Here is a 14,320-nt window from a genome sequence, read left to right as displayed (position 1 = left end):
CAGATGAGACCACAGAACACTGACATTCCTTCACTTCCAACTGATTCAAATCTAGGGCTTAAGCCCCATCCTCCTAGAAAATGGAGAGTTAAAATCAGGAAGTTTCAGTGAAACCAAGGAGGGAAACTCTAGCCATTTTTTTTTTTAAAACATTTTCATAGCTTGGCAGGGTCAGAAGGTTCTCACCAAGGTTATCTACTGGGTTTCTGGCCCCAGGCAGGATGACTTAAGTCATCCTAAAGAAGGGAAGGGTCATGCCATTTGTAAAATCTTACCGAATTCCACCTACCTGAGGCAAGCTGGAAGCATCACCTGCCTGCCTGGCTTTGCAACCAGCTTCAGAGCTTTTCGGAGGCAAGGTGTGGTGCAGATACAAATCAATAGCAATGTAAGGCAGTGTAGTTCCCCACACAGATCCGACTTCCAGGCAAAGGAATGCACGGGCCCCAAGCTACAAGGCCAGTCTTTGTCAGAAAATAGATTTATTATTGATAGTGAGTGAACTTGTCAGTATTCACTACAGAGATTTCATAAGTCAAGATTGCCTTTATATTGATAAAAATGCCTTATTTCTCTTGTAATCATAAACATTATTCCAGTAAAAGAGGTACATTTTCTCTCCTGTTTTCTGACTTACATGATCACCATAAGTTAAAAATGAAACAGCTCTTATATAATCAAAGGAAGAGAACACCAACAACAGGCAGCCCAGACCATTCTACCCAGCACTGTTGCCCCCAACCCTGTGCTTGTTCTCCACTTGGAAGAGTTTAATATTCCCACCCCTCTCCTGGCTTTTTTAGGGTGGAGGGTGTCCAAGTGGTAGAGCTTGGAGTACAGAGCAGAAAAACATTTTATGTCAGTAGAAGCTGGACAGAAAGCAGCACAGACGGCGTAGTGGGCCGCCCCTCTCTTTTATTCGTTTAAGGGGGTTTCATTAACACTCAACAGTGTTCTTTGACGACTGAGCTCTGATCTAGGCCTTGGCTTTGCAAACAGATGCTGGTCAAATCATGCTATGATTCTGTTGAGTCCATTTTCCTGTCTTAAGTGGTCTTCTCTTTAATTGGGTTATTTTCTTACTCAGACAAAAAAAAAAAATGTTCCACCTCTGGAATTAATGTTGGAGGAGTTTTGCATGTTTTCAAGGGCGACTTATCCTCCCTTCTCCAGCGTGCTCTGTAACAGAAACAGAAAGTATAAGTTTCATCACCAGAAGGCGAGGGCAAAAAAAATGGCAGTGACTATTTAGGATGATTATAGTGCTTTTCAAATATCTACTTCCAAAACATGAAACAAGGCAGATGCTTTCTCATCTCAAAATATTGCTACCTCTGAGGAACACCATGCTTCATCAATTTTAATCTCCAAATGACCCGCCCACCAGCATCTGAGGGGAACAGCCTGGGGAAGAACATGGCCTGGATGATGGGCAGGCTGGGGGGATTGGGGGCCACGTCACTACCAGGGATTTCTGGAAGCATGGCCACAGTGACTGAGGGAAACTTGCTGAGCCAGTGTGGAATGGGTGGGGCATAGCACAGGAGTTAAACTCAAGGGCTCTTGAGACTGAACCTTTCCTAAGAACCCAAGACTGCCCCAGAGACCTCCGCTGGCTCTTGGCAGAATGCAGATGCTCAAATGCACAGTGCTGGACAGCACTGTGAGGCAGGCGTCTATTCTCAAACTACACAAGTTCTCCCTACTTTCCCTGCAGTGGGAATGGGGCTGGCAGATAAGAACCATCAAAATGAAACTAGAGCCAGCTTGGGGTGCGTGCATGCGTGTGTGTGTGTGTGTGTGTGTGTGTGTGTGTGTGTGTGTGTAAAATACTTCAATTCTTAGAGATCTTTATGATGGAAAAGGCTACCATTTCAATTCTTACAGATGTTTTTAAAGCTCCCTTCAGTTCTGAAAGCACACACCAGAAAGCAGGAGGCCTCAGGCTGCCCCTTGCTCATCGCTCACTGGGCCTTACCCTCCTGCCAGCCTTGCACCCAGCTCTCAACTGAGCTCCTACTGAACTCTCAGTACATTATGTCATGTGCTATGGGGAAGGACACACATGCCCATGGGCAATGAGACTTTAATGCAGCCTAATACTCTGCTATTTTTTATTTATTTGCTAAATATATGCTAAGATTTACTAAGTAGGTAAGACATGTATGCAGTGAAAACTCCAAGAGAACAAAGCACGGGGAAGTTTTTTTCTTCCTGTTTTCTAGTTCAGGCTGCACTTAGGGAAGGTAAGAGTTCAAAAGTTGTCTGGCATGGAGGGCACCTCTCCACAGCTGCTATGAGGAGGGAGGGCACCACATACAATCTCTCATTGCAGGCAGAATACAAAGAACTGGAGGTATGGATGGGAAAAGGCAGGGGTAACGCAATGGCAGATTAAAGGTCAGGAAGACACCAACTTGCTTCTCAGATCATAAGGAGGGAGACAGGACCAACCAGAAGAAAGGCCATGTGCTCAGGATTTACCAAGAGAAACAGTGCACATGAGGCCAGAATGGACACTAAGTGGACAAGCTTCCTATTGGCCACTGAAATGCTTTTGTCAGATAGGAGAATGACATTTGCCCAGGTTGTCCTGACATCCCAGGCACAGTGGACTCAACAGAGTGGAGTGTGGAGGCAGAAGACCCATGAGGAATGGACTAAAAACCAAGAAAGGATGAGTACAGAAAATACAGGTGTGAAAAGACCAGGGAAGAAGAGGAGGGAAGGTGAGGAGAGAGTTCAGGTGGACCTGGTGATGAGGCATGTGGGAGGGACGCCAGAACAAAGATGGCAGCGGCAAGAGTCACTCTGTAAACGTAGACCAATTAAGTTTTGAGTTTGTGAACTGATTTTTGGATGAATCATCCCTAAAGAATGTCTGGAAGGAAGTTGAAGGTTTGGGAAAAGAGGTCAAAGGTCAAATGATGAAGGTCAAAGGGAAAGAACAAAGAGCAGAGGGGCAGACGAGAGGGGATCCTGGGTCCTAAAATCAAAGGGTGGAGAGACTGTCTTGGTGTCCATGATTACAGGCAGTCTAGAGACATGGGACACTAAAGAGTATTGGGGTAAACTAGTGAGAAAGAACACACAGTGGAAAGACCTCAACTCAGTCAAGCAGGAAGTTAGAACAATTCTAGTGTTTAGAGAAAACAGGAAAGGAGAAATCAGATGTAGTGATCGCGCTGCTTGGGGGGTGGGGGTGGCGGTCAGCAGCATGCACACTGCATGTAAGGCTCCTCTCAAATCGATCACAAGTCCTGGGTTTGGGTGCAAAATAAAACACAGAGCAGCTATCAGGCAAGTCAGACACTGCCTGCCAATGACACAGTGTCACAGCATCTCTCCTAGGCTCACCTCTTTATGACTTGATCTAAGTCTCACCAATTTCACAGGCAGGTGCTCTGTAAATGCCTGACACACAGACAACCTCACCCCAACATTCTTTATTAAATGTACTGTGGAAGCCAGTCTGAAGCAGATCTGTACTGAGTCCATCTAGGGAATCTAGTTACTGGAGAAAGTAACCCCTTCATGAACAGTGCTGCATGATCACAGAGTCAATGCATTTCTGAACTCACCAATGGGAGACCCTTAAGCACGGTGGCACCTGCCCAGTCCATATCACATGGCTATGCCTCTCCTTACATGGCCAGGTATGTAATATTCTTCTTTTCGTTGTTGTGATAATCTGCAGCTAGTGCAACACAATGAAAGCAGCAGTTAAAGAGCTCTCCCAGAGCTCAGGGATTCTTGTAACCATTCTTTTCTCTGCACCCTTGAGCAATTATATAGGTGGGTAATTGTCAGCAGGATGTCAGCAATGCTAGACTCTGCTGGAGAAAGACAAGCTGGGCCCTGGCTGGGATGGGGATTGGACACCATTAGAATACATTGGAACAGATATTAAAGCACATCCCAGTCACATTCACCACATATCCTGCTACATGTATTAAACTCCTAATCCCTCAGAGATACTGCAATGGCTCAATGGTTCGTGTGTTACTCCCTGGAGACACGAGGGACCACAGGAAAGCTACAGGGTTGGTCTATAAAGTGTCGTCAATCAGTTGCCATGGAAGGGTGGCAGAGGTGGTATAAAACTTCCTCACTGCGGTCAGACATTAACAAATACAACATCAAGTTGAGGTTTTAAAAAGATGAATAAATTGATAAAACACTCTGTCGTTACTCAATCACAGCACTGCAATGAAACTTGTTCAAAGCCAGACCCAGAGGCCTCTGGCTGGCGGGAGCGGCAGGCCTGATAGGTCTGTGCTCCACCTTGCAGACTCTCCCACAATCTCAGCATCTTCTGTATGGAGATGCTGTTGGGCTGAATTTCAACACTGCATAAATTTAACACTGCATAAATTAACATAGGAAATTCCCCCAAGAATGAAGGAGAAGCTTTGCAAGTTATTTAAAAAAAAAAAATCTGCTTCCTTCATTTAAGGAACTGCTAACACTTAATGTGCAGGAAGAAATTCCTAGCTACTGCTCCTCATTCACATACTTGGACCTGCAGAAGCGCCTTTTGTAAACAGCTAGGTAAATTACCAGAAGGAGCTAACGGTTCAGGCACCAACATTGCTCTTTTCCCAAATCTCTGCAGGATTTCAGCCACTGAGGAACTCACACTGTCAAACAGGAACAGTGCCCCTGAGACCCGAGATGCTGTGTCATTTCCACTTACTAAAATGATCACAAGTGCTTTCCTCAAATATTTCTGTTACCCCATTATCTCATCAGCCGATTTGTAGGTCTCGGCTTTCCTGCAGAGCTCACTATCCCAGCAGAGCGCAGGCAATGGCTGTCTCAGTAGATTTAAGAGGAGGTGAAGGGCAACCCTGCATTGCTAAGCAATCATCACAAAGGGAATGGGTTTCTGAAAGACAGTGTGTGTCCCTGGAGCAGTTTTGCCCCATCTCTGCAAGATTTCAGACTCAAGCTGGGTGTAGAATTGGGAAGGTTTCTGTAATTTGAGGGGACCAACATGGCAAGAACATCCTGGGTCAGCCAACTTCAGTGTCTGAGTAGTAATGAAGAAAAGACAGGAAACGCAAGGTGGAAAAGTCTAATTTATGAATTTGCCTTCCAAGAAGCACAAGGCCAGCACAGCCTACACAGGTCTCACTACCTGGAAATCCGATGCACTAACTTGCCTCAGTTTGGGTTGTCTGGGCTGTGCTTTATTCTTCCTGCTTCTGTAGGAAGCATGTTAACTCTGCCTAGATCTTGTTTCACATATTCTATGACAATGCTCTTTTTGATATTCAAATTAAGTTACAAGTAATTAACTGTTTATACAACTTGCCACAGAAAAGCAAACAAAACACTATGGCACTGAAGCTCTAACTCTTGAAGCATGAGCCCTAGAAAAGAAATACCTATTTAGAAAAATGAAAATCTATTACCATGGCAATATTTCTTCCATTAAATTCAGATTTAAAAAAACGAGAAAATGTCATAAAGCAAATGATTACTCTTAGAAAGCAGGTTAGAAAGGGATTCCTAGAACGGAAGAGGGTTGGTAACAAACTAAAAGCTTGAAACTTTTGTTTGCCTTTGAAACAGGGAGAAAGAGGGTCCCCTAGAGGGTTCTTAGTCTCATTCATGAAAGAATTTAAGAATGGACCCAAACAGAAACTTTTACAATTTTATTAGAATCTTAAAAATCCTCAGGGCAGGCAAGCTGGTAATCTTGGCAGCTGCCTTGAGGAGGTGAATAGTGGGAAGAAGGAAAGAAAGCCATGGAAGCCATGCAGGTTTAGAGCCTGCATGGAGGTCAGATATGTGGCTGACTTGCAGCCACATGGCTGGGGAAGGAAGCTTTAGAAAAAAGGGAAAGAAATATAAGATGCTGGGGCAGCCCAAAGCCTTAAAGAAAGCATGTTTAGTAAGAAAGGCATGAAGAAGAAGAAAAGAAGAAATTACGGAGAGCTACAAGGCTGTGGCTGATCTGGAAGTTCTGCGGGGGAACTGAGCTAGCTCCAGGCAGAAATATTCGTAACCTTATTAACACAATAGGTATTCCGCCCATCTATTTAGCATAACTTAAGGTAACCCAGCCTTCCTGGGAGTGGTTCTATCACCAGGTAATTGACCAGTGAGAGGAAAGGTAGGTCCTCCAACAGATAGACTAGACAATTTTTTATAGTCTGGACCAGTTCAATTTATGGGACTTATTGATACTCTAACACCTTGACATCTCCTAACTCGAAGGGCTGCCCCACAGAAGGGTGGGAACTCTACTATGAAACACCTGTGTGTCGTCCTGTGTGCAGCAGCCCAGCTGGGAGATTAATAAATGCCGGTATGTGATGATGATAAAGCATGCATCAAGCACAATAAAAATGTGCTTCCAGATGCCTTCCCACAAGGCCGACCTTGATTTATCTGTGTGCTTCCTGAAGGTATGTGGTATTTACATCAGAGAAGGAACCTCCCTCCCTGACCCCCCCATGGGTACCAGGGAACAGCAGGGCCAAGGGAGGGTGGAACAGCAGGGCCAAGGGAGGGTCTGTTCACAAACTGTGAGCCTGCCAAAGGACAGTGTCATGCTAGTTTAGTGCTCTTTCCCTGGGTCCTTACCCCAGGACCACCTGCAGCTTCAGAGGGACCAAGGGAGCAGAGGAAGACTCACAATGGATCTGTCCTCTCCTTAAACTTCCCAATATGTTTGAGGCTAAGTCTAGGTGCATTCCTAGGGTCAGTGTGATTAGACTTCCGCCAGTGGCTTGAACTGGTAGCTAGTGACAGGAGCACACCTTCCCAACAAAGGAAAACACGTTTCTTCAGAATTTGGCACAAGTTCAGGAGCCCTACTTCCAACCTTCCAGTTCAGAAACTCCAGAGGGAAGGGTGGGTATATACAATACCAACACTCCTTAGGTGAATGTGATGTTCACCTATGTTTGTGACCTCCTCGGTCTGTAATCCAGAGCAGGTTATGGGTTCTGGACTTAGGGCTCCTTCTCACTCTGGATGCTAACTATGCAAGGCAAGAGATGATCATGGATTACATGATCTCTAAATCTTCCTAGCTCCAACAGCCTGGCCTATTTCATCTCATACGAAATTCATATGAAACCCAGCATAAATTAGCACAGCCTGCTCTGGCACTAAGTGCCTCCCCACGGCCTTAATTTCTTAGCAATAGCTACTCTTATGTTTTCAAGTCTTTTTCATGCTCAAAATAATAGGTGAACTTCTGAACCTCAGCTGAACACTGATCCAAGTAACAGGGGAGATAAAAACACACTGTCCTTAGTAAGGATGACAGAAATTTTGCCTGGGCAAATGCCTCCCTATCTTGTGATATTCTACTTTGGAATTAACCAACACTAGGAATCCCATTTACATCCAGACACCAGGTGCAGAGAAGACCAGGTACATCAGCCTTTGAAAGTGTGATGCTGCACTGAGATCTAGTCTCACTTGTCAAAGTCTTGCATCACACTCCTCTGTGCAGCCAGGGCACTCTCTCATGGCTTCAATGGATCAGCAGGAAGCACAGGTCTCAGGGGATGTTCTAGTTTGTTCTTCATTGCTGTGACAAAATACTCTGACCAATACCAACTTGGGGAGGAAAGGGTTTATTCAGCTTACATCTCCTAGGTCGCAGTTCATCAGGGAGCCCAAGGTAGGAACTTCAGGGCAGGAACCTGGAAGCAGGAGCTGGAGCACAGGCCATGGAGGAATGCTGCTTACTGGCTTGCTACCCTGGCCCCAGCTCAGCTTGCTCTCTTATCCAGCACAGACCCACCTGCCCAGGGGTGGCACCACCCACAGTGGGCTGGGCCCTCCCACATCACTCAACAATCAAGAAAATGCCCCACAGATATGGCCACAGGCCAGTCCAATGGAGGCAATTCCCCAATTGAGGCTCCCTCAACCCAGGTGTGTCAAGTTGACACTAAAGCTATCCAGCACAGGGGAGAAGGATAGGCTTGCCCCTGTCCCCCAGATATCCTTCCTTACAGCCTTCCTTGAATTGAGCTGACTGCTTGGCTATCAACCCACTGCCTATTGAATGCTTTAAACTTCTGCCTAGATTATGGACCACTGACTGACTGCCCCATTATCACCTAACTTCAGGCTCCACACTGCCCTGACTTATTGGCACCTCTCGGTCACAGATCTTGCCTCTGGCTCTAATCCATTCTCGGTTCTTCCTGTTAAGGTTCAGATAGCCCTGCCCCCTCACCAACAGGATTCCAAGGACTTCTCATGCTCCTGAGAAAAGGGAACCCAGCTGATAAGCACCTTGGTCTTTGAAGTCAAGAGAAGCAGACTTTTCTCCACTGTTTGGCTAACACAGCAGCTTCCCCTTTGATCTCTAAAGAGAACAGGTTTTAACAGTCCCACTCCCCCCCTAAACTTAAAAAAATACATCTTCCAGCCTTCTGCAGGAAGCAGAAGCCTCCCTTTTTAAAAGACCCCAGCTCAAGACTTGAGCAGACATTTTCCCTGCCTGGAAGGGAATCTGTCCCATGTGTTCCTTTGCTAATAAACCCTATTTAGATGAAGTTTTATCTGTGTCCTGGTGCCTCCTCCTCCATTTGCTCTTTCTCTGCCAACTTTTTACCTATCACTTCCTAGACTGGCTTCTTGTTCCATCTCCCAAATCTCTCACCTCCCATGACCCATACCTCAGAATAAGAGGCATCACGGGACAATGAAGACCTGGGACTGGCTAAGGCACCTGCATTTTCTAAGGGAGTTTATTGCTGGCAAGCTACATTTTAGGCAGGCAGTATGGGGACAGATGTTTTTCACTTCACTAACTCTGGAGAAACTGTGAAACTGTTTCTAGCCCTCCCTGTTCAATGGACAGCCTTGACTTCCTCAGGGCTGTCAAGAGTGTGAACTTGAGGAAAGGGTAAGTAGCCAAGCCAGCCAGGCAGCAGCAAACCAGTCACAAGGGTGGCTGTTCTTCCTGAGTGAAAAGCTGAAGATTAACAGGAAATCTAGGAGGCAAAGGCTCAGAACTCCAGGTTTCAAAAACAGGAAGCTTTTCCCACTAAACAGACCTGCCTCTTGGGCTTATGCCCACTTCTTGCTCTCGGCCAAGACCATAAAACACAGTGTCAAACCCTTAACTCACTAAGGAAGAAACTAAAGCTCTGGTTACCATGAATAGATTAAGATGCTAACAACAGCATTTCCCAATAACCTTACCCTCAGGTGAATACAGAATGCTCCATGAGAATCCATCTAGTTTCCGTGCTCTTCTATCAAGAGCAAGAGGGCTGGGAAAATGCTGACATACTTAGAATTCCTGCCTCCAACTCTGCAAGTAAACATTAAGGCAGTGGAGTGACACCAGGAATAGAGGCAATGCAGATCTAGAAGTCAGCCAGCCCTCCCTCACTTTTGGAAAATACAAGTTGAGGACGTTGGAGCCATTAGTGGGCACATACTATTTACTACTGGATTCCCATCCTCTTCCCCCTTTCCAGGGTCCCACATGTGCGGCAGGAGTGGTGAGAACCAGACTGAATGAGAACCAGGTTTTAATGGTGAGACATAACTCAATAATGAGAAGCTTAGAAAGTTACGAGGCTAAGAAAATATAGGGGAAAAAAAAGACCCAAATCTATGTCAGCTGATGCTTCATATAGCCAGTCAGTAGCTTTTACAACTTAGAAATAATAATTAGAGCAATTTAATATCTCTTTACCCGCATGAAGAATACATAACTTAATACACTGACAATAACAGTCTAAACGTCTCATGTCAACCACGAGGAATTGTTTCAGAATAGCTGAAGATAGATGTCAATGGGTGGACCAACAGGAAGAAAGGAGAGGAAGGCTAAGGGACATCCGGACATTTTCCTACTAGTAAAATCTATTAGTCTCCAGAGCAGTGCCCCAGAGACCTGTGAAAGCCCAACCTTATGAGTCATTTAAAAGCAGAGTGGATCTGACTATTGCAATTATTCCACAGGGGAAACCCTTGCACAGCATTGGAAATGGACACAAGACCTAATAGGTTGCTGTCATTTATGTGTCCAGTACATTTTCTGGACCTAACTGGAGGCTAGGAAGAGGAGGTGGCCCACCTGTAGCTGCCATGATAGGAGAAGACCATATGCACTGACAAATAGGGAACAAGAGGACAGCCTTGTATCAGAGGAAAAATAACTGCTAGTTACTATTAGATCCCTTCATCTGATTTGGTGTGGCCTTTCTTTGATCATGGGCACCATCATCTCATGCTCTATCTGTGACCTTTAGACTCCACTGCCATTTCAGTAGATGGCCAATGCTCTTTTAGCTCACTTTACCATCAGTGTTCTCATTTCCCCTCAGTGCCTTATTCTGTGTAAGTGGATGATGGCAGACCCTTTGCACATATATCTGCCCAAAAAGCAAATGGCAATTTATTTTGAAAAATATTTTGTTTTCATGGCAGGGTGCACCTTGATCAAGCTGTTAAATTTACCAACTTCTTCCCTAGGTTTCAATGCTTTCAACTGTAAAATGGTGAAAATCAAAACATTTCTATTTACATCTCTGGTTGTCATAAAAGACAGGAGAGTAGATGTGAAATACCTTGAAATCTTAAGTTCTGCAGAAATGAAAGGTGTGGTGTTTCATGGCTCGTGTCTATTATGGTGCTGCCCAACTTAGGTTAAGACTTTTATCTTTTTAATATTACCTGTGCCATACACTTCTAATAACCGAATAGAAGGGCTATGCAAATGTAAGGCGCTTCAAACACGCTAGCTCCAAATAACATGAACCATGTGGTAGGCTGGGGAGTGACAGGGAGGAAGGTGGGTCCTTCTGAATTACTAGTAATAATTCCATGATTTCAAAAAATGATTTGGGGATTTGGGAAAAATTAAGATGTACCAAATACTTTGTATAAATGAAACCATGACAGAATTATGCAATTTACTGATGAGAAAAATCAAGGCTCAAGGTCAAAGATCTAAGAAAAAGAGGGCTTAGTTATAAACTCAGACCTGTGAGATTCTCCCTCTACTACGCTGTGTGGCATATTCTGATACTGCCACATGTTGACAGTTTTTATTCTATAAACAGGCACCATAGAGCTAAGTGTGATTCAACGCAACCTAGCCAGGCAGGATGGAGTCAGCACTCCAAGGCCCTTCATGTTGCCACTTCAGTAGTATCATAAATCACACTGTGGAAATAGGCACCTGTGTCTGACACCAGCTTGAAGCATGAACTTTGACACCGCCATCCTCTTGACCACTCAGTCCCACCTCCACAAGGCACTATTATCAAGTTAGAAAAACCCATGAATCAACTCTACAAGTTCCCAAGTGCTCAGGCAGTATTAATATTGAAGGTTGGGGGCTTGTTAAAAGCATATCAGAGGCTGTTTTTGACAAATAATAGGCACTAACTTAACATTAGCAGCATTACCTCTAGAAAAGACCTTTAAAGAAAAGAATCTCTGGCATATACTCAGTTATGCAAGTGCTGCTCCAAGCCAGTAACAAAAGCAAGTCTCTAGGCTTTTAAAGACAATGTGGGCTTTTTAATCTTGGTTATATTTTACCCACTTAATGTTACTGTTATTTTCCAGCTACCCAGACAATAGCAACCCTCCCTTCAGATATTTACAGAGTGTTGGAAATTTACACTAAGTGGTATTATTATATCGGGAGCAAATTAGACTGTAGAAAGGCATGCTGTGTAACTCAAACAATAGATTCAGTTGGGTGGAAAGGTCAACTCTAGGGAGTTTGTCAACAGAAAGAACCAAGGTTTCCAACAATTTGTATCTCTCAGAACAACCTACACCCAACTGTAAAGCAGTTAAAGGACAGGCCATTATGAGACCTGTTGGAATTGTTAATTTGCTGTAGAGTTATTAACTTTCTAAAGAACATAAATTAAGAGAAAATACACATCCAGTGAGCACTATATTATTCTGATATGAAGTATCAAGAGAAGCATATGGAAGCAAAGGAAATTCTTCCTTAGATCTGATTCCGTCTCCTTTTACCTGCTCAATTGAAAGGGCTCTACTGACTGGTCAGAGTGACTAGTGACTTAACAGTGGCTCTCTTTTATTTAATAACCACATACTTAGAAGAAGCATTTCATTACATCAGCATCGACATATTCAATAACAATTTTCTGAGCTAGGCTGCATCTCTTAACCTTTAAAAAAGATTTCTATTTCATTATTAGAATCTACTGTTTCATACAGAAAAGCTCATTTTTAATGCAAATAACACTTAGATGTTTGTACATGCGTCTCTAATCTCTATGTATCTGATTATTACTAGTCACAGTCACTTACTTTCTAAGATCCTTGGCACCTGAGCATGAATGTAAAGTCATCAGGTAGATTTCAATGGTAATGTTTTGCACATCTACTAATTATTAAGGAGCAAATTTTTATGCTTTGAAGAATTATTATTTTAATTATTATACTTTAAAAAATTTTTAATAACTACATGATTAGAAGTTTTCACTACAGCTTTAACATATTCAGTAACACACTCCAGAGCAACAGTACAACTCTTTCACAAGTGGGTACAAGTAAAAATTACACTCTCTACAAGGCCGCCTATTGCTCATGGACCTCAAGTTTGCCGGTCCCTTAATGTATAAACTTCCTCTTTGCTGGCTTTGTATAGTGGCCTTCAGGAGTATAAGGCACTTGACCTTGAGAATACAACCACTGGAACCATTAGAAGATAGAAAGTTCAAAGCAAATGAACAAAAGTATCATTTTAATAATAAAGTTCTTTTCCCCTAGAAGTAAATAGGTTGAACACAAGAATTTGGACTCTTCTTTGTTCTGGTATTGGGACTTGAATCCAGGGTCTTGTGAATGTTAGGCAATCACTCTACCACTGAGTTACATACACCTCCAGCCCTCTTTTACTTTTTATTCAGAGACAGGGTCTTACTAAGTTGCCCAGTGTATTTGACTTTTCTGTTGCTGTGATAGACCAAACACTGACCAAAGCAATTTATAGAAGGAAGAGTTTATTTGAGCTTACAGTTCCAGGGGAATTACAGTCCATCATGGCAAGGAGCCATGGCAGCAGAGGTAGCTGGAGCATTTGAGCTTACGGTTCCAGGGGAATTACAGTTGGTCTTGACGGGGAGCCATGGTGGCAGAGGTGGCTGGAGGAGGAGCCAAAGCTAAGCTGTACATCTTCCAGCAGGCACAGGAAACAAGAGAGCAACTGGAGATCCAGCAAAGCTTAAGAACTCTCTAAGCCCACCCCCAGTGACGTGCTTCCTCCAGGATAGCTACACCTTTTAAAACCTCCCAAAACAGCACCACCAACTGGGGACAAAATGTCCAAATACTTGGAGCATATGGGGGGCATTTTCATTCAAACCGTCACACACAGGCTGGCCCTGAGCTTATTCGTTGCCATCCTTGAACCTGTGGTTCTTCTGCCCCAGATTCATGAGCAGCTGGGAATCCAGGCCTGGCCAACAGGCTCAGCTAGAATTTGGACTCTTTTGACAACGAACCAGATGAAAGTTATAACCTAATCAACTGATTAATAGAAATTCTTAGAAAGCCTTCCCACACATCTTACCACTGCCCAATAACATTGGGCCTTCTGTTCTTCAGGTGGCCCAGTGAGCCTGCAGACCCACCTGTTTGGCATGGTTGACACAGTGCATGTACTGGCTGGCCAGAGCAGAGCAGCTGAGGGTCTGCTGGGTGTTCTGGCGGTAACACTGGAGGATTTTGGCCTGTAGGTCTGCACAGACAGGATGATACTCATACCGCCTGAAAACAAAAACAGGGACCGCTGAGACAAAGCATCCTCATTCAGAGCAAAGACCAAGGTTAAAGACCTGTAACATCCAAGCCCAAGTTCCATGAATGGCATCCATGCTCCCTTCCTCCCTCCCTTCCTCCTTCCCTCCCTTCTGTCTCTCCCCACCTTTTCTCTCTCCCCTCCCTCTCTCCTTCCTTCCTCCCTCCTCTCTCCCCCTCCTCTCCCTTCTCTCTCCCCTCCCTTCTCTCTCCCTCCTTCCCTCCCTCTCTCTCTTCTCTCTCCTTTCTCTCCCTCCCTCCATCCCTCTGTCCCTGCATCCCTTCCTTCCCTCCATCCCTTCCTTCCCTCCCTCCATCCCTCTTCTTTAAGGCCAGCAGAGGCACTATGATCCATCATGCTCCTGCCTATCTTGGACCCCAATTCCCATCCCATACACCACTGTAGCTTGAACAAATTATTCCAGGCCCCCTCGCATCTGTGCTCATATGCTGCTCTTCTTCAAGATGCTTGGCACTAAAATTCCCAACCATGCCTATATATCTGAAAAATATCTACTCATTTTTCAATATGTAATTC

General features: G+C 44.4%; 1 protein-coding gene across 2 annotated transcripts in view; it reads right to left on the bottom strand.

Moving 5' to 3' along the window:
• Positions 1–463: 463 nt before the first annotated feature.
• Positions 464–14,320, bottom strand: part of Chchd3 (coiled-coil-helix-coiled-coil-helix domain containing 3) — a 279,953-nt gene continuing 266,096 nt past the window's right edge. For both annotated transcript variants that reach the window (XM_008836074.3, XM_008836075.3), the window contains 2 exons: positions 13,617–13,752; positions 464–1,179 (listed from right to left, as the gene is read on the bottom strand). In XM_008836074.3, the coding sequence (XP_008834296.1) occupies positions 1,156–1,179; positions 13,617–13,752 (160 nt within the window). In that variant the 3' untranslated portion in view covers positions 464–1,155. The remainder of the gene's footprint in view (positions 1,180–13,616; positions 13,753–14,320) is intronic.

The sequence above is a fragment of the Nannospalax galili genome, unplaced genomic scaffold (genome assembly GCF_000622305.1).
Source record: "Nannospalax galili isolate Female #2095 unplaced genomic scaffold, S.galili_v1.0 scaffold1617, whole genome shotgun sequence".
Classification (NCBI taxonomy): Eukaryota; Metazoa; Chordata; class Mammalia; order Rodentia; family Spalacidae; genus Nannospalax; species Nannospalax galili.
This window is presented reverse-complemented; position numbering and strand designations above follow the sequence as displayed.